General features: G+C 30.6%; 2 protein-coding genes across 2 annotated transcripts; one reads left to right on the forward strand and one right to left on the reverse strand.

Moving 5' to 3' along the window:
• The first annotated feature begins 12,226 nt into the window (after nt 1–12,226).
• LOC106392556 (glucan endo-1,3-beta-glucosidase 2-like) lies at nt 12,227–14,949 on the forward strand. The gene is made up of 4 exons (XM_013833367.3): nt 12,227–12,540; nt 13,087–14,340; nt 14,434–14,461; nt 14,670–14,949. Exons 1-4 carry the CDS (start codon nt 12,459–12,461, stop codon nt 14,818–14,820), a joined length of 1,515 nt encoding a protein of 504 aa, XP_013688821.2. The 5' UTR covers nt 12,227–12,458; the 3' UTR covers nt 14,821–14,949.
• Nucleotides 14,950–18,773: 3,824 nt separating this feature from the next.
• Nucleotides 18,774–23,987, reverse strand: LOC106426437 (putative F-box/LRR-repeat protein At1g56400). Its single transcript, XM_048754918.1, has 2 exons — nt 21,624–23,987; nt 18,774–20,845 (listed from the first exon to the last, which is right to left on the reverse strand). Exons 1-2 carry the CDS (start codon nt 22,572–22,574, stop codon nt 20,633–20,635), a joined length of 1,164 nt encoding a protein of 387 aa, XP_048610875.1. The 5' UTR covers nt 22,575–23,987; the 3' UTR covers nt 18,774–20,632.
• Between the last annotated feature and the right edge of the window lie 1,165 nt (nt 23,988–25,152).

Below are 25,152 nucleotides of genomic sequence, written 5' to 3' on the forward strand. Positions count from 1 at the left end.
ATATTAAAAATAATTATTATATAGTTAAAAGTTATTATTTTCTTAAAAATTATATTAAAATTATATATTTATAACTAAAATTATATAAATATATACGAGATTTTATATATTTTTATAAAAAACGTTTTTTTTTAAAAAAATCTTTTTTAAAAAAAGTTGCAGGTTAGCGAGTACCCGCGACTCAAATTCGACTGATCCGCACCCGCTCTGCTTAAAATAATCTTGACCTGCATCCGCACCCGCCATTGCAAATTTTCAAATTGTTCGACCAGCACCCACGGATCAAACGGGACGGGGCCCGCGGGAATTGATTAAAATTCCCAGTTCTATGGGCCACCCACACACGCTCACTCGGCCCATGGACCTCATCCCGTTGGACGGACAGTGCGTTAATTTTTTCGAAGGCTCGAAATCATTATTTACTTACCCTGCAATCATCACATGGTCTTTTCTCGTGCTTCGACCTCACTCGGGAATCAATTTCCCATAGGTCACTCATCCTTTCACAACTTCAGCTTAATCACGCTTAATCCTGAAATTCTAAACGGTTATATAACGAAAAAAGTAAATGCACTTTGATGACATAGGTAGCCAAATCAATTTTCTTAAACCTCTCCGCATATACCAAAAATCAAAATGTCACATGAACAAACAAAAATAGATTATTCTATTTATAAAGTAAATCCCATTGTAGAATTAACAATAAAATAGAATTGAAGTACTTTTTACTTTATATTTCTTTTTACTCCATTTCGAAAAAAATAAATGGTGTTAGATTGGACATGCTCTTAGTCTAGAACCGACTTCTCAGTCGACCAGCATGTTCTGTGTGTTACGATGATAAGATTCCATATCAAATTTTTAAAAGGACTAATAATAATTTATAAGAAAGTTGAGGCCATTCACTGGTCATATTGTTTTGATCTCTAAACATATCAATTTAGCTTAGTTGAAATAATCAAGAGAGAATAGAGAGAAGAAAAATTGAACTGGTATACTGATAATTTTTTTTAAAGAATGAGATCAAGATAAAAAGAAAAAGAAACATTAGAAGAAATTTTGAGAAGAGAAATAATCCTGAAGTTGGAAAGCTATGGGGACCAATAACCAATTAAAAAAAGGATTGAACTTCCTTGTACAATTCAAGGGGTATTATTTATTATTGCATATGCAATTTGCAATGTAGATGTGGACACTTTATGTAGTGTAGATGTAGACGTAAACTGTTCTAATTTTCAACTGCAAATAATGTTTTTAATGCAATGACTGATACGACTTTTTTAGATGATAGTTGAGTTTTTTTATAAGAAAAACTGTATAATATTGATGATACCATAAATTAAAAGAAGGACTTACATTTTTTTCTAACAATAAACTACACTACTTCAAACTAGACACCGACGAAAGTATTCAAACCGGTGGAACGGTATTAACATAAACCATAGATGATAGTTGAGGAGCACTTCGTGTAAATTTATCCATCATTGTATTCTTTGTTTTTGTGATATGTTGGATTGTGACTAGAGAATAAATTATTTCATTGTTAAAAATTATTCAAATGCACGGTAAAAGCTGGTCTTTCTATAGACACCTACGCACTATTTTTATCAGTAGAGAATAGTCTTATGCAAATACCAACTGAAACTGCAGAGTTTCATTCACTCTATTGCCAAATCCAAGTTTCACATTTTGCATGTAAAAGTAATATACTATATCGGATATTCATGATTTCCATGATATTCCATGTTAGATTTTCTGTGCACTAAGGGCCTGACTGGTTCAAACGCAGCGGTTGCGGTTGCGGTTGCGGGCGTTTGCGGATGCGGGTGGTTGCGGTTTCTAGCGGTTTTAAGAGATTTGTACGACTGGTTCTGCGGTTAGAAATTGGTGCGTTTGCGGAATACTTATGACTGGTTAACTACTAGATACAGCAGCGGTTAAATAATAAATTAACAATATTTACATTTTATATAATTATAAAAATATCAAAAATCATAATATTATAATAAATATATAAATTATATTTTCAAAGTTATAGTTTAAAATTTTTAAAATTATAGAAAATATTTTTATTTTAAAAATTTGTAATATTAATTAAAATATCATAGATATATTTTAGTATTTTTATAATTTCATTTTTAAAAATTTATTGAATATTTTTTTTTTTGTATTTATATGGTTTTTTAAAAAAAAAAAAAAAAATTATCCTCCCGCAACCGCCCGCAACCGCAAACGCTAGCTGGAACCAGCTTTTGAATTTAAGAGGTTCGGAGCGGTTTGAAGCGATTTATAGCGATTTGTATGATTGTTTCGAAACGCTGTCAACCGCTACCAACCGCAAAAGCTGCGTTTGCGGGTGGTAGCGGGGAAACCAATCAAGCTCTAAAACCATCTTTGACATATAAATATGTTTTTATCTTTCTAAACTCCATCCAAATAACATTTATAAATATATTTTTATTTAGTTTTATTATAAATATAAAAAAAAAAATATTTTGACGATGGTCATAAAAATAATTTTATATCATTTATAGTGACTAAAATATCAGATGATCTATAGTCACTAATTTAATAAGTAATGTAGATTTTGATCCGCGTTTTAAAAGCGCGGAACCTTTTTATTTGTCAAAAAAATATTAAGTACACATATAAAATTTACATGTTTTATATATTTTTATCTTTCAATATGCATAATTTATATTTCTATGAACACATAAATAGAAAACTTATATTTATGTAATTGTATTTTAATTGTTTTGATTATTTATATTTATTTATATTGTAATCTCTATCTATCTTTAAACCAGGACTTAAAGTGTTCATTATTTTTAACTAAATTATTTAAATTAGATCAAATCAATATTTTCATATCTATTTTAAACATGCGGTTTCAACGATGAACCCGGTGACTCGTATATAAACATGTTTTGATATAATAAAAAACTAATAACTAAAATTTTGTTAAAATATCGAAAAACCGTTATCAACCCAGGATCTGATATTATGCCACCAAAAAAAAATTGTGATATAAAGAACTAAAATTAGTTGGATGTATTTTCAAAATTAACTTTAAATAATCATTTTAATTATTTATTATCTTATTTTTTATAATGATTACTGTTTTGTTATAAAAGTTACTTAATTAAAAACTGAATGTGAAAACATAAATCTCACATTTAATTTTATTTTATAAATAAAACGTGTATTTATATTTTATATTGTATTTTCTAGTATATGTTGTGTTTTATTTATATTTATATGTAAACATTTTACTATTATTTTGTTTATGGATCAACTACAATTGATCCAATAAACTGTGAATCCAAGAAGTAATTCGGTTTAAAGTATCAGTTGAATTTAAAATTTTAGATGAAACTAGTTTGTTCAGTTTTTACAGTGTTTAAAATATAATAATTTAGTATTAATTTGAGATTCATTTTCTTAGAAATCTTAAGTTGACTATATGTCACAGTGTGCAAGTTTCAATTTCATAAAAAAAAATTGTTTTTATAAAAAATCTTTATTTTCCAACGTATATTTATAACTTTCATTATTAAAGTTATAATATAGTCCAACAAAACCGAAATATAAATGATATGGGTCACACAAAAAGATATGAAATATTTATATGGAATGATTATGGATAAATAGTTAGATAGTATCCATAAATATTTTTAAAATAATTAATATTGTTATTCATAAATATAAAAATGGCATGGGATTGTAAATTAGAAAAAAAAACTAAAGGCATAATTCTAAGATGGATTATGCTTTAATAGTATATATAGATAAAACAAAGTACATTTTGAAGTGACCGTATAGTCAGGTTTAGTAAATATTTTGAAATTAAAATATACATGATACATTTAAAGAATATCTTCCACTATTTATCCGACCTGTATATTAAAATCGGATCTTTTCCAAAAAAAAAAGATTACTTTTCGGATAGTGAATAGATCTAATTACCGGTTCCCAATTAAAAGAAGATCTTTCAACAATTAGTAGCTTAATGTTGATGAATTATTAGTACAATGACGTATTGAAGTCCCTCTGTTGATTATTAATCGCATTGTTGAATTAATACACTATATTCCATACAAATATAAGTATAAAGTAAATAGTGCTCTTATAATTGAAATATAGAATCTGAATCTCAACCAACTTAAATTATAGTTAATGTCAGATTTATATGATTAGCGGTTTCTAGACGTCATCACATGTTATGTACTCTCACGATCCAGCGCTCATGTCCTCATATGTCTATACCTGCAAATTTACAACTGATATATAATGGAGCGCCCACATTATTGTTATAGAAGTATAATCTACAACAATTACTTTTATAAACAGCCGATAATGTATACTTGAGCATCTTTTATTTTCCTAATGATGTATCATATTTATTACGGTTCTAAGTATATTTTATGAACTAGTATTATATTCTGTAGATTGTATGATTAACTATTTATGATTGGTCTCCTCATACATACGCCAGAAGGAGATTAAGGGACAAATGCTAGTCAACTTTGCCTTTTGGAAAAGACTTTAGCCATTGTCACTCTATTTAATCTAAGACGTTAATGCTTTAATTTGGCCTTAAGTACACACTTAAAGCTATAAACTCTAATCATTTTCTTCGTATATAATTATTCAGTTCTTAGGGTTTCCAACTATATATAATTAAAAACTCAAAATTCATTTCTATTGCAAAGATTTGATGTCAAGCTAAATTGTCTCAATTATGCGAAAAGGTAAATTGTTTTCCCTTTTAATTATGTCAAGAACGAAATTATCAACTTTTTGTAGATCAAAATGCTATTATATTACTCCATAATATGTTATATGGAAAGCCACCAAAATAGAATAACTAATAAAAAATAAATTTCTATGAAAAGTACATGCAATTTTAACTAATGAATCGGTAATCTGTTTTGCTTTCAAGATGATACAGACTACAAAAGTTGAGTTTCATAAACAGTTATAGTCTGTCTGTTGATCAATCTTTTTTTTGGGTCAAAGTCTGTTGATCAATCTAAAAAAGATAATTTTTTCGGCAAATATAAGAGTTATTTAAGTTATGAAAATTAGTGGTCGCTCTAGTGAAAAAATATGCGGAGAAGCGTAGCCGGAGAGATGACCCGTGGGGCCGTGACCGTAAACGGTTCATACTCTTTTTGGGAAACTCAAAATATGCTACCGATTTCGAATTAATAGCCCCACCACGTAGAAGTGGCCTCTCATGGTATTAAATTTCTTTAAATCCCAACCATTTTAACACTTGTTAATTTGTTGAGTAAAATTTGCTTGATGGTAGTCGATTGGTCAACCAAGTGATATTTATATCACACATCAAAAATATAAATTAATGTTTTTTTATTCATATTACTATTTATTTGTTTCTAAATAACATCAACTAGTTCGGACATTTGTATGTAATACGTATGGTTAAACACACAGTATTATAACATATAGACACACACACACACACACACATATATATCATATATAATTTATTATTATATGTGATTATTTGACAAATTGGTTGTTTGCTTTAACAGAAAATGTACCCGTTGTAATCAAATCAATGGTAATGTGTTTGACAATGAACATGCATCCGACCATATACATATGTTAATAAAATAGGCAATGTGTTATTATAATTTTAATACGATTATATCGAACCATAAGTAAATTTAGGCTACTATCGTTTCAGTGTATGTATATATATCCATGTCAAATAGTCAATAGTTTACAGCATATTTTTACGCAACTCATTACGTGCATATTAGCTAGCTAGAGCACTGTATGCGTGCAGTTTTAACTTATAAACACGAATTTAACCGAAATGACGCTTACATAATTTAAACTTAAGTCAGATATGAACAAGTCAAATTGTGTTGCTTTCGTGTATTACGGGTTGCTGTGTGTATATATGAACAAGTCCAGAATATAGCTAGCCAACAAATGTTGCTTTCATTTTTAATTCAGTTCGGTATAATATAGATTCATAAATTTGTACAGCCTCTTTGTCAAAAAAAATTGTGTTCAGCCTATACATTTATAAAATGCATTAAAAAACCTAACCTTAGAAACGAATGACATGAACATGATCCTATCCCATTTTACAACATTTGGGCATTCATCAATTTCAGCAATTTTAATTGGAATTACATCTTATAAATGCTATCTATACACTTATCAAACTACATAAACAAACGATGACATCACACATATATAACCAAATAAACAACTATCGTACGTAGACAAAGTATACATAATTACTGCCACCAAAAGGGATATGATAGAAGGTAATATTTGGCAACTAACAAAACAAAACACCATTATTTTAGCAAAAGAAAAAAAACCACTTTTTAGTTTCACGCTCAGAGCACGACTGGACAACAAAAGTTTCATCATACATGATGATATCAAGAGTAGAGAAACAATATGCATCCAGGATAAAAAATAATTATTTTAAATGAAAATATTATAAATACTTACGCCATTGCTTTTGTATCGAAGGAAAACCAGTCGTTTGTTTGGGTCGAATCTAATGCGAATCACTTTTAGAACTCTTCTTCCCATCTTTTATGTATTAGTGGCGCAGTCTTTATTATAAAGGTTCTATATTGGGAAAACATCCATTGAAGAAGCATTTCTTTTTTTTAATACCATGTAGGTTTATAGTAGAAACTTTTAGAAAGACAGTGTTAAGTATGCTCCCAAAAAACTACTTGTTCTTATACTTCTTATTTCTTTTCATTTTCTAGAGTTCTTATATTAGTAGTTTATGAAAAAATGTACAACTCAATATATATAATTAAGAAATTGTTTAGAATTTTACCACAAATGATAGAATTTAATCATCCATAAAATGTATCGCTATGGTAGAGGGCTTGACATCTTTTTCTTAGATATTAACTAGACTTTGTCACTGCTTTTATGGGTTCTACGACTACGACCCGATCGATCAAGAACCACTCAGAATCTACTTTTACATCCGTTAATCTCAAAAGACTAAAAATCCACTTTTAATCCGAATATGTGTGTGTTATGTATGCTCGTCGAGTGGGCACTGACTCAGTTTAGGTAATGTGGTGGACACAGAGAAAAGATGAAACAAAGAAATTTGCCTATTACTGGTAGTCTAGGCTCATTGGGCGGTTGATGTTATTCAGCTTTGCTTTTTTTCCCTTGGATGTTACATCTTATCTTAAAGGTATATTCCCATTATTTTACAATTGGAATATTTGTTTTTTCTTCAAGAATTCGCGAGTGTATTTGGTAAAAAATGAATCAACGAAATTCAGTAATTTAAATCAACGATTTTTTTTTAATCTAGTGCTGAGAGATTGTCCATAATTTATCAGCTTTTGTTTACTCTTGATATTTTTTTTGTAAGATTTTTTATTTTTTTACTTTTGTTTGCATTAATATATTTTTTGTGTGTGTGTTTTTGGGTTTTTTTATAGCACACTTATATGTTTTCAAAATTGGCTTGGACTGAGGCCCATCCTAACAAACGTAAACTAAAAAAAAACCCTAAAATAGACTCAACTCCGAATACTCGGAATGTTTAGAACCAAAACAGGTGGTGGAGAAGACCCTGTAACAAAGCCGAGAAGTCCTTGACCACTGAGGATGGTTCCAAACTGTCTCTTACAAAATGGAATGTGGAATGTAAAGATCCAGGGCTTTAATACCATGTGAGTTGAAGCAAAGCTTCAGTGAAGATGATAAACTTTATGTATGAAGTTTAAGTGCATTTATGAGGCACGTATGAAGTTTGATTGGGAAGCTACTCAATCCTAACTGTCAAAACATGCCGATAATGCTGAGCCAAACATATGGAAGGTTTATGAAAGGGTTAGAGGTACTGAGTTAACAAACATTCGAGCTGTGATGAAGCATCAGTTTGGACTTGTAATTACTAGTATGGTAGTGGATACATGGATTTGATGCTTTGTGAAGGAAGTTGAATGTGATCCAGAAAATTAAGTTCTACAAGAATATGTATCAGTGTTGGCAATTTTAGACCCGGAACAGCTTGTGAGAGACGCAAAGAAAATCAATCTTCCTAATGGGTAAGCTGAAGTCATAGAACCGAAGTATGAAAAGGTACGCAAAAAGTGATCAGAAGCAAGGATCTTGACTTGAATCGCCAAGGAAACAGGCAAGACAATGGTAATACTTTGTTAATTCCTCCAACTACAAGGTTTAAAATGGGATATGTAGAGCATACATCCTCGGCAACAAGTGGTAGGAGCAGAAATTTAAACAAGATGGGAACCTCGTGTTACATAGAAAGAGAATCACTACTGGACAACACGTTTTGCGTCAACTTCACGCCCATAATAGTGAAATTCAGAAATTACATCTACAAAGTATAAAGCTGCTACAATGTTGAAGTGTCATAAAAATATCAACAGCAATATGCTAGGTCCTCTCCCTTAGTAGCTCACCTTGTGATCGTTTTGTATGATCTTGTTTAGTCTCTGAAAGTTTTTCGTAGAACTTTGTTAAATTTTAACTTTACAAAAGCTGTTTCTTAAAATGGTTTCATTGGCTTTACGGAATTTTTTTCGTAAAGGTATGTTAAATTTAAATTTTTACGAAAAATATTCCATAAAACTTGTCGAAGTTAGTTTTGTGAAAGTTTGTTTCCTAGAATTTTGTATATAGTGTGGTTTTACGCAAGATGTTGTCTAGAACTTATCAAAGTTAGTTTATTTTTTTTTGTCATTGAAATAACTTCAAATGTTTGGTCTCCAACATAATTGTCGGAGTAAAGGAAGTACAAAAGAGAAAGACAGATAAAAGAATACACCAATAGATGCTTGAAAGACAAATACCCTATAAAAGGCGAAATGTGTAGAAACCATGTATTCATACTTCCTTAAGAGAGACTATTGCAGTCTCATCTTGGGTATGTAGATGGAGAATTGGAAGCATCTTCAAGAATGATATCATTGAGCCAACTTGGAAACTAGAAATACAACCAAATATCATCTTCAAGAATGATATTATTTTAATCATGATTTAGTTAATGTAAAACAACCAAATAGTACAAATACATCATTTTGTACAGATAAAAATTAAAAATAGAAAATTCTTACCTTCACGGTCGTGTGAATCAAAGTCTAGCTACTATTAATAATAGACTACTAGACCCTGACCCGCGCGCTAGCGCCGGTATGAATTTTTGGTTTTTGGTTATTTATTTAACTAAATGATATATGTGTAATATTTGATGTATTATATTCACCAAATAAATAATTTTTTGGCATCTTAAACCATCTATTTATGACGAATATTCGATATCATATATAAAAAAAAGAACAAACAGACGTAATTATAGAATTGTAGACGATATATAAAAATAATGGTTATTAATGTAAAATATGAAGAAATATTATATTATGACTTAGTATGGCATAAAAAATTTAAATTAGTTATACATGTTTAAAGAAAATACAATGATTTTAAAACTTCTACAAAAAATTTAACATATAAAAAATGGCGATGAATTAGTCATCAAATTGTAAATAATTTCATAATTTTTTTAATAATAAATTATTTATAGTCTCTGTTTTTCGTCAAGATAATTATTAAATGTCCATAACATTAATATGTTAAAAGGTCATATTATGAAATTCTATGTTGTAACCATTTTTTCCGGGAAGTGTAACAAAAAAATTACATTTAACTCTTCATTTTGTTTAAGTTCTGTGTCGGTAAAAGATTAAAAAAATCTCTCTATCTTTTTCAATGTTCAATTTAAAGCTTATTATGCGAAAATCATACGCAAATATAAGAAATTGATTGGAATCTCTATATCTTTATAGGCTTACAAATTTTAAATTTATTGTTTCCTCTTCTGCAAGCAAATCAATTACCGAAGTAATATATCAATTGGTTGTAATCAAATCTATTCTTATAATTAGTGTAATTATGGTTACAGTTTCTATATTTGATAAATACATTAAAGATACGACATTTTGAGTTTGTATTTATTGATTTGTTTTTTATAAAGCTTAGAAAATCAATATGATGATTGGTTGGTTGATACATCTTATAAATAAAACAAAAACTATAGGTGATTTGAATATTGTACATCGATTGATGCAAGATGTAAGTTGACTATATAAAACTTGAGCATGATCATTTCAAACTAAAGTATAAGAATGTTATATGCATTTGTTATATTGTAGTTAATATATTTTAAATATTACATACGTCAAGTGATTCACGTTTTCGTAAAAATAAAATTCAAGTTCATTATTGGGTCGTACTCGTCCATAATAAGCTATGTTAAATATGATGTATTTTTAGGTTCATTTAATGACATTAAGTTTAAATTTGATTAAGGAAAACTCATTAATTTAACTGAAAAAGACAAACATTAAAATATGTAAGTTAATTTAATGATGTTAAGTTTATATTTGAATAAGAAAAACAAATTAATCTAACTGAAAAAGACAAGCATTAAAATAGGAAATTTAATTTAATTCTCAGTGGCATGAAAGTGTAATTAACTTAAAAAATTTAGGAGTATTTTTTAATGGGTACTTCTCTTTTAATAATATAAATGTCATTATGTTCTTATAATGGTTAAGGTAAAAAACAATTAACAATCGAATACTATCTTCGTTTCAATATGTAAGTAGAATTTGTTAAAAGTAATAAAAGTTTTGTTAATATTGAAAAATAGTATTTAATATATAAGTTCAACTAGGCATGGGCGTTCGGGTACCCGTTCGGGTTTGGATCGGGTGTTTTGGATTTTGGTTCTATTTTGTAACACCTCATTGGTCCCATTCTAGTAAATTTACAAGTACGGATCGGATTCAGATATAACACTTCAGTTTCGGATTGGTTCGGATATATCCGAAATAACTATATATCATTCAGATTCGGGTTATATCGGATCGGTTCGGATATATCCAAAATAAAATCTAAAATTTAAAAGTAAAACATAAGAAATATATCTTTCTTTGTATATAATGGAGTATTTAAGGTATTTATTTAAATTTTCAATACTTGTTGTTAGATATCATATCCAAATAAATATGAAATTGAATATTTGAAATACATATTTATGTTTCAAATATTTATATTATATATTAATTTGTACATTTGGATCGGTTTCTTCGGATATTTTTTGGGTTTTCGGGTTTTTCGGGTTTTCGGGTTTTCGGGTTACCCGTTCGGGTTCGGTTAATAACATTTCGGGTTCGGATATGTTTGTAACACCCTATAAAATATATTGAGGTATTTTTACATTTCAGATCAGGTACAGATCGGATTTTTCGGTTCGAATTCGGTTCGAATTTCGGGTTTCGGATTTTATGCCCAGCCCTAAGTTCAACCAATAATAGCAAAACATGAATTGTTGGATTGATCAGACAATATCTAATAAATGTAAAAATTGCTTTGAGTTATGTAAACACGAAACAATTTTTTTGAGCTAAAAGCATCTATATTGAAAACAGAAGGAGCAATATCTAGCAAATGCACAAAAATGGAAAATAAGAATTAACTTATTAATGGATGATGTCAGGTAATTCATAGAGTAAACTTAAGGTGAGGAGGAAGCAAACAAAAGAGTGGCAACGGCTACTTCGTAGTTACCCACTTATTTTGCTGTCCAATGCAAATTGTTTTCACTCAAAAGTTGTGCTCTTAAAACTTTTAATTAAATAAAAAACAAAATGTAATCTATATATATGTGTTTTGTTAACATCATATGCTCAGAATATTCAGATAGCATTGATTGTCGTGTACATTTTCTTATTTACATATAGACATTTAACACAGTACTCAGTACCAAATTGCACTAACATGCTCAATTTTATTTCTTCTTTTCTTTATAAAGAAAAGATGTCATTAATGTCTCACAAATAAAAAAAAACTAATAACAATTATTTTATTGACGAGTATTTTAAATAGTTAGAACTTATTTAAAAATATTTCAGAAATCATTTTGGAATTTATACGAAGTTGATTTTATTTTATTTATTACAAGATGTTATAGTTTTATAATCTCCCTTTTAATAGTATGATTCAAGTTTCTAGGTTTTGTTTCCCACAGTACCACAGTGACAACTGACTGTGTAGTGTCTCTAGATTTGAGAACACCGTTGGATTTATTTTTGACCGTTTGAAATCTCAAGATAAGATCTCAGCCGTCCAGTCGACTGCTACTTCATTACTCTTTCTCTTTCGATATCACCAACAAATTTTCTAACTTTTTCTCCATGTCCTTTCTTCCTCACAGCTTTACCCTATTTTCTCTACCCTCACGCAATTTTCACCTTTCCCCTTTTTGTGGGCTTCAACTTATTCTTCATAAAGTCGACATTTTTATAACTCACAACCCATAAATATTTGCTTCCTCCTCTGTTTCTTGTCTCTTTGGGTTATCTCAGATTCTTAGAAAAAAAAGTCTGTCTCTTTCCATGGCTCCTTATCTTCTTCCTCTTCTTCTCCTTTCTCTTCTCGTTCTTGCCTCAGCTTCTCCCTCTGCTCCACCTGATGAAGGTGAGTACATATTTTCTTGATCTTGAATCTCTGTTTTCAATCATTGAGCTCGAGTTTCAGATTCATATTCGAGGCTTAACCAAAATCTCCATTTTATAGCTTTGCATGTGTCAGTTAGTTACATTTCATTAGTAATACACACTGTCAGTGATTAATGAAATAGCTTAAATCTGGCTCTTCTCTCTTATTATAAACTAATTTTAGAACACTTAGCATCAGATTAATAAGGTTTTGTATATGTATTGTTTGGCTTTATCTATCCTGTTTAATTGATTGAGTGGTAGGTTATGATATTAAATGTCTGTATGTGTTTGGCCGGTTGGCTTATTATTTTAATTCCCCCACTAGGAAACAAGAATGGTGTTTGTAATGCCCCACAGATGTATTTGGACATATAATGGATACTCACAGTTCTGTTTAGGAGTTTAAATCTTGTTGCACCTCAAATGTAGTTTAGTGTTTAAGGGTTAAGGGCATTTAAAAACAAAAATGCAAATCTTTATGTATTATCTTGATGGCGTAACGGTTTGTTTACAATTTTTTTAGGTGCGTACATTGGAGTAAACATAGGAACTGATCTTTCCGACATGCCACATCCAACACAAGTTGTTGCTCTCCTAAAAGTACAACAAATCCGACACATCCGCTTATACGACGCTGATCCAGGGATGCTAATTGCTCTAGCAAACTCAGGGATCAAAGTCATAATCACAATCCCTAACGACCAGCTTCTCGGCATCGGTCAGTCCAACTCAACCGCAGCCAATTGGGTTAAACGCAACGTCATCGCACATTACCCTGCGACCACTATCACCGCAATTTCCGTTGGCTCTGAGGTACTAACCAGCCTCTCAAACGCCGCACCTGTTCTAGTCAGCGCCATCAAAAACGTTCACTCCGCTTTGCTCTCCGCGAATCTCGACCGTTTGATCAAAGTCTCTACTCCGTTATCCACTTCCTTGATCCTTGACCCTTTCCCTCCCTCGCAAGCCTTCTTTAACCGGTCTTTGAATCCGGTTATAGTCCCACTCCTCAGCTTCCTCCAGTCAACGAACTCGTACCTAATGATCAACGTGTATCCATACTACGACTACATGCAATCAAACGGCGTGATTCCTCTAGACTACGCCCTCTTCAAACCGATCCCTCCGAACAAAGAAGCCGTTGACGCCAACACGCTTGTCCACTACTCAAACGCCTTCGACGCGATGGTCGACGCTACTTACTTCGCTATGGCTTTCCTCAACTTCACGAACATCCCGGTCCTCGTAACCGAGTCAGGCTGGCCTTCCAAAGGCGAGACCAACGAGCCCGACGCCACGCTGGACAATGCCAACACTTACAACAGTAATCTCATACGACACGTTCTCAACAAGACCGGGACGCCTAAGCGTCCCGGAATCGCCGTGAGCACGTACATCTACGAGCTTTACAACGAAGACACGAAGGCGGGGTCCTTGTCGGAGAAGAGCTGGGGTTTGTTTAACGCGAATGGGGATCCTGTTTACATACTGAGGCTGACTAACTCAGGCTCGATTCTAGCGAATGACACGACCAACCAGACTTACTGTACTGCGAGAGAGGGCGCTGATCCTAAGATGCTTCAGGCTGCTCTTGACTGGGCTTGTGGGCCTGGGAAGATTGATTGTTCGCCTATCAAGCAAGGAGAGGCTTGTTATGAACCTGATAATGTGATTGCGCATGCTAACTATGCGTTTGATACTTATTATCATCAGACTGGGAATAATCCGGAAGCTTGCAACTTCAATGGTGTTGCTAGTGTCACCACTACAGATCCGAGTGAGACACAAGAAAGATTTTTTTTATTATTATTAAATAGTTACAGTGTGTAATACTGATATCCTTTTTACATGCTTTGTGGTTGCTATGCAGGTCATGGTTTATGTGTGTTTTCAGGAAGGTACATCATCTCGTACTTCTTTAAGCTATTTTTGGTTTAGGTGTTTAATCTTGGTTTATGCTTGGGTGTATTCTGGTTTTGAGTCAACCAATGGGTTTGGTACAGCTTAGTTCGGTCTAGGTGTAGTCTCAGAATATGGTTATACCATGGTTATGTCTTTTGTACTAGTAACATGTATTAATATTTGTTTGTTTTTTTTGGGTTGCAGCCGCGGTAGTGGCAAGAACGGGACCTCTGTGAACATAACGGCGCCATCGGCGAATTCGACGAGCTCTGGAGTAGGGAGTGATGATTTGTATTACAGTCGGGGAATGTGGAGCATTTTGACAGTGATTTTGAACCTTGTTGCTTTCTTGTGAGAGAATCTTTCGGACATAAGAGTTTTTTTAACTTTCGTTAGGTTGGGAATTGGAGTTAAGATTTGTGTTGGATTCGATTTTGTACACAACAAAAACCAAGAAAACATTTAAAATGGTCCTTCCTTTCTATTCTCACTCTTCAATTTTGATCTCACTCAAAAAGTGGGAACTTTATATAGACTGAAGAAGGGTAGCAAAATGCTACAAAATCATAACACCATGTACGTGAAATGCTAGGTCTTTCCTGATAAATGAGTCCCCACTTTTATATCTCAAAGAGATGTGAAATGGATGAAGATTCCACACACATATGCCCTGTTTGTTTCACCATTTGTCATCTCCATCTAAATGATTCATTTGTATCATCTATTCAGATTTTTGTGATTGTTTGTTTGTCCATCCACATGTTTCATCTAGATGAATCATCTAAATGGATCTTATGTTTATTTCTTTATTTTCATTTCCATTCAAATGAGTTTATATACAAATCACCAAAATATCCTTGTGTTGGTTTAATCATATGTTTGATATTAATTTTAACTATATTACATTTAATAATTTAGTTTAATATACTTACATTAAAATTATTTCAAAATTAACGATTTTCTTTTTGCGGTTTGGGTGAAAAAAAAAAGATTTTTCGGCTTTAGTGAGAAAACACATTTTTCGGTTTTCGCGGGAAAACACATTTTTCGGTTTTTGCAGGAAAATGATATTTTTCTGTTTTGGCAAGAAAATACAAATTTTCGGTTTTGGGGAGAAAACACGTTTTTGGTGGAAAAAACGTTTTTGGCGAGAAAACGCGTTTTTGCGGGAAAACGCATTTTTTGCAGTTTTGGAGGGAAACACGTTTTGGCGATTTTCGCGGAAAAACAAAATTTTTCGATTATGGCGAGAAAACGAGATCTTTCATTATTGGCAGGAAAACGCGTTTTGCAGTTTTGGCGGGAAAACACGTTTTTTGCGGAGAAACGCGTTTTTGCAGTTTTGGCGGGAAAAAGCATTTTTGCGGTTTTGGTGGGAAAATGTGTTTTTGGCGGAAAACGCGTTTTTGCGGTTTAGGCGGGAAAATGCGTTTTGGCGGAAAATGCATTTTTGTGGTTTTGGCGGAAAAACACGTTTTTGCGGTTTTGGCGGAAAAACACGTTTTTGCGGTTTTGGCGGAAAAACACGTTTTTACGGTTTTATGGAAAACGTGTTTTTCCGGTTTTGGTGGGAAAACACGTTTTTTTGCGGTTTTGGCGGGAAAACACGTTTTTGGCGGAAAAACATGTTTTTTGCGGTTTTGGTGGAGAAACACGTTTTTGCGGTTTTCGCGGGAAAACGAGATTTTTCGGTTTTGATTTCGGTTTTGGCGGGAAAATGGGATTTTTGGTTTTAGCGGAAAAACACGTTTTTTTTTGTTTATGCGGAAAAATAAGTTTTTTGCAATTTTGGCGGGAAAACATGTTTTTGCAATTTTGGCGAGAAATTGCGTTTTTGGGATTTTGGCGTGAAAAAAATAGTTTTCAGGTTTTCGCAGGAAAACATGTTTTGTAGTTTTGTCAGTTTTTGTATGTGACAAAGATGATATTATGTTTAGGTTTGTAATTTGTGAATTACATTAGGGGCATAATAAACATTATATCATTTTGAATGAACCATCTCCGTTCAAATGATCCAAATTGGTTCAGCTGAATGAACTTTAAATTAAGCCTAAATTTTCAAAAGTCATCCGAATGATCCATCTGAATGAATTGCACTTTTAATGCCTAAACAAACAAAACTTTCATCTTCATCCAAATGACTCATCCAGACGAAGAAACAAACGGACCCACAGTAAAACGTTTCGTAAATGTAGAAAGGCTACTATGATGTATCCGAGAGTTTAATGGAGAAAACGCCAAAGGTGTAACATCCCAAAACCCCTGGTCCAAAATTTCATTGTTTGTGGCTTTGAATCAAAAGAAGGAGGAGACGCGGCGGAGATGATTGCGTAGTGATGGCGCAGCGCAGTTCAAGAAACTGCGTAACAGAGGAGATATATAGTATTTTGGCAGAGTGACCACGAGTGTTTTTGGCAGAGTAAGCCACCATCGTCATTTGTTAAACTTTAGATCTTCAATTTTTAAGTTCTAATTTTTTTAATAAAAAATCAAAAATATTTTTTTGTTTAAAAAAAAAAACCAAACAAGCCTACTTCTAGTTGTGGTTTGGTCAGAGAAAACAATTTCAGTAGTAATAAGTGTCCTACAATGTAATAAAAACTTGTAAATAGACCTTATATGTAAATCTATGAATATCTCTCTTTTTCATAAATAGAGTGCTTTCCTCTCTTTTTCTCTTCCATCCGAATATAGAACAAAGCTTTGCAGAAATTTAACCTCACCGTCATAGCTCTCTTTCTCCCTTTTCTCTCTCTTTCGGCCTCTTTCTCTCTTGTGTCGCTCTCTCCCCTCGCGCCTGAGCACCACCGCATTCCATCACCCGTCGTCCGCACGCCACCACCCAGCTGTCTAAAAACTTTATGTCTATTTTGCAATTGGTTTTTTAAATGAAGATATTATATGTAGTAGTAACCTATGAGTTTTAGCTTGAAATCATCTTGATACTAGACCAGTTGTTCATATTCATCATTTTCATATTCATCGTTTTTAACATTGACCAAACTTGCTAAAATTTTAGAGAACGAGAATTGTTATATCTGACTACCACAGATAACATGGCATACATACAACAATTGACAAAGAAGTATGACTCCAATAAAATTTAACAAGATTTTCAAATTCAGACAACAATATGAACTTGAAGGATTTCACACGATATAAAGAAGTTTAAGAAAGTAAGAGTGACTAAACATATCCCTTTACTATTATTTGAGGAACATTCTAATTATTAAACATTTGCTTCATGTGTTATTATCAAATTTGTCACGAACTTATGTGTCATCACGAGAGTCTTCCTCATAGCCTTTAAAGAATAACTTTCCATTGCCTAAACGAATTAGATGTTATGTCATTGGTCATTTAACATGATAACCTTTACTTAAAATTGTCATGTTTGTTAATACTTAATATACCATATAGGATACGATGTTATCATACTTAAAAGATCCGTGTCTTGCTATATCTAAATATTGGTTTCTATACGGAAGAGACTTATATTCTATAACATTATGTCTTTACATACTTATACCATGTCACTACATAGTGATTTTATTGTACATTATGAGTCTCTATTGGTATGTTTTATATACTTTTCTTTTACCATGTCACTACATAACAATGAAAATGTTACCGTATTATGAAAATATATAAAACATTATAAGCTTTAAAATATATATATATATATATATATATATATATATATATATATATATATATATATATATATCATATCATTGGAAATCCCACGTCAAATAAGATATCTTAATTGTGTATAAATTGACCAATGTGGTCATCTTAGGTTACGTTATAATTATCTGATCTTTTAATATTACTCATCGAGGGTTTGGAAACATGATTTTTTGATCATTTGACCTGCGATTTTAATATTACTCATCGAGGGTTACGTTATAATTTTCTGATCTTTTCATTATAAGGTTTAGAAATATATATATATATATATATATATATATATATATAATATCATTTTAAAATCTCTGGTCAAATAAAAAGAAACCCGGCCATGTCTTAAGTTTGATCCTTTTCATCCAGATCATGTTTTTCTATTGTTTTGTTTTTTTTGGCAATTTGAGTATCTGTGATGGCAATTTGTGTAGGCGTATTAATCCTACAACGCCACTCGCAATGTGATTTCTTGACTGACTGGAAGATAACAATTTGAAAATTTCTTGCTGAATAATTAATTGTGGTTTCCAACTTCAACCTTTATAGTTATAAAATAAAAATAAGGTTTCCGATTTTCCGAATAATTAATTGTGGATTCGATCATGTATTTGAATTTCGTCAAATAAATCTATTAGTAGTCATATATTTATGGGATTCTCAGCACTAATTGCTGTGTCAACAAGGAATTGAAGAAATACACTAATTATGGATACCATGCACGAAATCATCGCGACGCAGTCCAATCCGGTTAATATAGGAAAGTAACTAATATCTGATTTAAAAGTTTATGGAAAGTCAATATGGTATACATTTACTTACGCATAAATTTACTTAAGTCAATATGGAAAGTCGAAATCTTTGTGATTTTTTGATTGCCTACGATCTCGCGATGTAATAAATTTATTTACGTAATTCTTGTGCAATAAACCCTCTAATTTATGCATATATATCATACATACATGGAGTAAGTATTCCACATTTGATTTTTTTTTTACTCATTTAGTTTGTTTTCATGTGTGCTGAAATATTATAATTTTTAATTGATTATAGTAACGTCGTGATTAATTGGGTTGCTTATGAAGCACTTGCTCATGTTTTCCAAGATTTATGGAATTCTATATATGCAAATGTTGTATCCTGTGTGTTACAGTTTTGGAAAATTAATTGGAGAATAGGTAATGTACTGTAATAATTTAAATAAAAAGTGTTGGAGGTGATATCCTCTTAATATTTTGCTTACATTGTTTTGTTTATCATGATAAGATCGATTGAATAACGTTACTAACATTGATGGGTTTTCAAAAATTATTTATGAACCCAATGATGTTCTAGAAATTAATGCTTTCAGAAAGTGGTATATCATTTCGTTTAGTGAATTTGGAATATCATTAACTGTGTTTAGTTTAGTAAGCTGATACTTTGTTATGGCTATTTATAGGATTGCATACTAGGAGTTCTGAAGACACTTCTCACAGCAGTTGTGATTTTATCAGTTTTTATTTGTTTTTTTATAATTTGTTTCTTTCGTATTTTATTACTCTATTCCCTATGTTTTATTTTATTTTATATTCATAATTTATATTATGAAAACAATAATTTTATTGCTTATGTTTTGTTCTATTTTATCTTAAACTCATAATAAATTTATATAAGTCTTTACTTACTCTTACAGATTTATTTCTTTCAAATATACTTAAATTACACCAATAAATTAATATAGTTTCAAAGTTATAATCTCTTTTAATCCATCACTCCGCGCAGGGCACGAGTTACCACTTATATCAATTAATATACTAGTATAAACATTTTTCATAACAAGAGCACCTGTACATTATCAATTTAACTAAGCCAAAGATGCACCAAAAGCATATGAACTCAAAGAAATTAAGCTAGCAGGAAACAATAACCAAATCTTTAAAAGAGAAAGTTTTTCTTTGGTTCATAGAGATGACCAAGTCCTCGTCTTTCCTGAGGCTCTTATTCATAAAACAAATAAACCGAAACAAACATAACAGATTTAAACAAGAACATCCATTCTTGAAGTTATTAAACCAAACTTGAAAACATTATTAAATGGCAAAGTAAACCCGGTACTGAAGTCTTGATAGATCACCTCTTCAAGAATTGTGCACCACAACTTGAAGATGCTTTGAAATTTTCTGCAACATTTCAGATTTGGCATATGCAAACACCTTTCGACCGTTGTCCAAATCAAACGGCATGTATAGCTCAACTCTTTCCAGGCGCTTACATCCAGATCGAATAAAAAACTTCACTATGTGCAGCTCCTTTGCGCCACCAATGAAGTTTTTCACTATAACTGCTTTTAGAGTTTCTCTCTGGCACTCATATGATATGTTTTGCATCCAGTATGTCTGTGGATCGATTCCAGCATATGATGAAGCCATCTGAGAAATATGAAATTATTGTCGCGTGGTTTAATAATATGAAGAGATCCACATATATATATTGTAACATATAATTCATTTTTGAGGGTATATATAATTTACATTAAGAAAACTTACCGCAATGGGGCTTGGAGGAAGCAAATCTATTGTGAGTGTTTCCAATTTTGGGCAATTCATGAGAAGAAGCCCAATTCCATTGAACTCTCTCGGATGCAACTCCGTCTTCAGCACTAAATGTTTTGTTTCCATCGGGCGAAGAAAATGTGGATGCTCAGATCTTGGAATCATCTTACATAAGAAAAAAAAAATTCAATATGTCACTATTTTATTCTAAACAGTCAATATATACAACAATTTAACGCTAAACTTTTAGGTATAGCTCTTTGTTCACTAAGAAATTACTTTAATTAACACTATGGAAAGAAATTTTGTCTCCTATGTAAACAAAATATATGCATTGCTTGTTTTATAGATTCTAAAACATAATTGGATTTTAGATTTTCAAAAACACTTTTTAAACTATTCAGGATTCAGATTTTGGTTTTTTTTTTTTTCTAAAACACTTTATTAGCCAACCTAATTTTTAATAAATAGATTTCCTAAAATTTAGGAAAAATAGTTTCATTTTTTTTTATCATTTATAAACAAAAAAAACTTATGTGAGATTTTAATTAAAAACGAATTTTGTTTGTTGTATAGGAATTGTTACTTTTTAAAATATAATATATAGAAACTATCAACAAAAAATTAATAAAAACTATTTAATATTTAACAGAAAAAATCTCATTGTTTTTTTTCTCAAAATATCATATCTACAAAAAATCTCAACACTATATTTCGAAAACACTGTGACACACACACAGACACTTAACCTAATAAATTTCAAAAAACTACTAATATCTAATCTGTTTATACAACATCTAAATATTCAACATATTTTCTTTTCACTAGGTGCAATTACTACCACATGCCAAAGTATTCAAAACATTCAAAGAACCATGAATTAAAATGAACCTATACTGACTGACCTAATGTGTCAAAATGTAATGTAAATCTAAAGACATACCTTGAGTAGAAACGGACAAACCGTTAACGTCGTAGCAGATCGACCACCATCATCAAGGAGATTATTAAGGAGATGACAAAGCATTCCTCCTTCTGCGTTGGAATCGTCTGATTCATCATTGTTATTGTCCAACACGCGGAAATCTAAATCAACTTCGCTTATGATGGTATTCATTTTATCGAATTCGAAGGGGAAAATATCTCCCGAGTACTTGAGTATGTCAACTCTAGGGAGATCAAAGATGCAGTTAAGGAGAAATTCGCAGTTTATGATTGCAACTTCTCTCATATTCCCTTTTATCATATTGAATTCAAGTCCCCAACAGTCATTGATAGTTAAACTCTCAACCCTTGAAGTCGTTAGAAAAGGTTCAGGATCTGTCAGTTCCATCCAGCCGAAAGAGACGGTTTTGAGCTTTCCTAGGTTTGATAGGTTTGCGGGGTCAAACTTATTGCACGCGCAAACTTTCAACGACTCAAGAGTCGCTAGATCATAGACGCTTTCTGGGATTTCAACAACCAACTCATCAAGGTTTACATCATGAAAGGTTCTCCACGCCGGGTTTGAGAAATCAAGAACCAAGTTCTTGACCCTTTTTCGGACCGCGAACGCTATCAGGGACTCGATCACATACAAGTAAGTCTTTGGATACGAGATAGAGATCTCGAATGTATCGATGGGTTGGTCATGGATTCTAGCGACCCAACGACGCACGTAATCAACAAACACAATCCTACCCAAAGCATTTCTTATGGGATTTGCGTTGACAGAAGGGCTCAAGAAGTCGGTTTCCTTGAAAGAAACATTCCTCGTCTCAAGGTAGACAGATCTCCACCGCTTGGAGAGGACACATGTTTGAACACATTCCTTGAAAGACAAGCATGAAACTATGAGGACCAAAAGAACATCTGGTAGATTTGATATTCTGTCTGCTTGATCACTCGAATCCATTGTGATAATCAAGAGAAAGTGGAGATTTTTGAAAGAAAAGAGGTGTTTGCGGATTTGTATCTGATATGTTAGATGCTACAGAGAGTGCTTATATATACACTCTTGATAGGTTGCATGATAGGGTTCTGTGAATCTAGTCATGATCTGAGAGGTGTCTCCAGAACAAAATACTATAAGTGGTATTTTTTGAATTTAGAAACCTATCTTTGACCTCCGGAGTGCACAATAGTTTGCATGACCAGAGACTATAGATTTTCAATTCTAGTTTTTCATAAATCTTTTCATATTTTTTTTCATAAATCAATGAAAACTTATTAATTAAATAAACTTTTTAACTATAAACCTATCACCATGTTTAGTTGGTAATGCATCTTTGGCATTATTCGAACACCTAGAATAATTTTGAGGTTTTATCACAACTAACGCAGTCTTCTCTTGTTGCCCACTATGATGCAGTCTTTAAAATCAACAAGTTGAATGGAAACCATATATTATATTATTTTGAATATAATTTTTTATTAAGAATAAATTTTAAATGATTGATTACAAATTTTAAAAAATATTATTTATCTTTAAAAATACGTATTTTAAAAGGAAACAGTTATTTATAAAAATATTTAATAGTGAACACATATAATTTGACAGCCATTTGTTTTTAGGAGCTTTGCAAATTTGCACTATTTGCTAATAATGTTAATAAATCTGTCATCTATGCATGAAGGAACCGAAACAAGAACAAAAGGGATCAAATCTTTTAGAATCGTTAGATTCAACGAATGATAAACTATATGATGATGTTGTCATAATTGCTGGATCTTCTTAGTATATAAAGATTAATTTGGAATGGAAAGTTGAATAGGACTAAATCTTTTTTTCAAAAAAAGTTAAAAAGGAATTATTACATACAATTTATTCTCTTTGTTATATTAGTTAGGAATTAACTTTGACTAAGAATCATTTTAAATGAGACAAACAAACACCTCAATCTGTAGATTCAACGAATGGTAAATATATGGATTTTGTACCAAATTTGGAGTGGTAAACAATTTTCTTAGTAGACAAGAGTATTAAAGGGTTTGACAACTTTATCGTAGTAATATATTGTGAATCGTAGTGGTTGTTTACGTTTACAATAATCACAAAAGATTGTAAACCACTTCAAATTGTTTAAAAAAATTCAAAATAAAAAAAAATAGCTTAAGTTAGCCGTTGCAGTTAAAAGACAAAATCAATTACATATAAATAATAATATTTTTTTAAAAAATATTTTAAATATCGAAAAAAAATAAAACCAAAATTTATAAATAGAGAAATATAAAAATTTTCATATTTTAATTTATATCCACTAAAACTATCATAATTAATATTAAAAACTATAAACCAAAAATATTCACTATAATGTTTTAGACACTAATGTATATACATATATAAAATATATACATATATATATATATATATATATCAAACACAATAAATTTTAAAATTTAAATATAAATGTTCAAAATTTCATTGAAATTATCTTTCATCTAATAAAAATAAAAATAAAAGTAAAAGATAAACATAAGATTGTTATTAATTATATTAAATGACTAATTTATATATTATCATAATAATATAAATTTAAAATTTTATAATATATTAATATTAGTTTTAAAGGGTTTGACAATTTTATCGTAGTAATATATTGTGAATCGTAGTGGTTGTTGACGTTTACAATAATCACAAAAGATTGTAAAGCACTTCAAATTGTTTAAAAAATTTCAAAATAAAAAATGGGGAAATTACATGTTTACCACTTTTATGGTACCACTTTTCATTTTTACCACTACTAATGAGACATTTTCAAAAATACATTCTTCATTAAGTGACAAAAGACTTTTATAACCTTGTTATTTATATATATAATAAATTATTATTTAAATAAAAATAAAAATAAAAATAACAATAAAAAAAAAAAAAAAAAATAAAAAAATAAAAAAATAAAAAAATAAAAAAATAAAAAAATAAAAAAATAAAAAAATAAAAAAATAAAAATTAGAAAAATTAAAAAAAAAAAAAAAAAAAAATAAAAAAAAATAAAAAAAAAATAAAAAAAAATAAAAAATAAAAAAAATAAGAAATAAAAAATAAAAGGTAAATTTTTTTTTTTGAAACATACTTTTTAAAATTTGATTTTTTTTTTAATTTTTTTCGAATTTATTTAAAAAAAAAATTTCAAATTTCTTTTTGAAAAACGGAAATTGTGTTTGAAACTATTTTTAAAAAAAATTTATCTATTTTTTAAGTATTTATATATTTATTAGAATCATAAATTTCACATTCCAAAACCCTACCCCACCCCTCAACTCTAAACCCTAAGTCTAGATTAGTTAACCCTAAGGGTATAATTGTATTTTACCCTTCATTAAAAGTGAGGGTAAAAGTGGTTAGTGTAAACATGAAAAGTGATACTATGAATGTGGTATTTGTGGCAATTTCCCATAAAAAATTAGCTTAAGTTAACGTTTGCAGTTAAAAGTTAAAAGAAATTACATATAAATAATAATATTTTTTAATCTTTTAAATATCAGAAAGAAAT

This window comes from Brassica napus, chromosome A2 (assembly GCF_020379485.1).
Source record: "Brassica napus cultivar Da-Ae chromosome A2, Da-Ae, whole genome shotgun sequence".
NCBI lineage: Eukaryota > Viridiplantae > Streptophyta > Magnoliopsida > Brassicales > Brassicaceae > Brassica > Brassica napus.

Excerpts from the sequence above, each read along its gene's own strand:
- LOC106392556 (XM_013833367.3), top strand. The coding sequence starts at position 12,459 with ATGGCTCCTTATCTTCTTCCTCTTCTTCTCCTTTCTCTTCTCGTTCTT. Across the intron at positions 12,541-13,086 it reads CTCTGCTCCACCTGATGAAG|GTGCGTACATTGGAGTAAAC; the intron begins GTGAGTACATAT and ends CAATTTTTTTAG. Across the intron at positions 14,341-14,433 it reads TGTCACCACTACAGATCCGA|GTCATGGTTTATGTGTGTTT; the intron begins GTGAGACACAAG and ends GTTGCTATGCAG.
- LOC106426437 (XM_048754918.1), bottom strand. The coding sequence starts at position 22,574 with ATGGATTCGAGTGATCAAGCAGACAGAATATCAAATCTACCAGATGTT. Across the intron at positions 20,846-21,623 it reads TTTGTCCGTTTCTACTCAAG|ATGATTCCAAGATCTGAGCA; the intron begins GTATGTCTTTAG and ends TTCTTATGTAAG.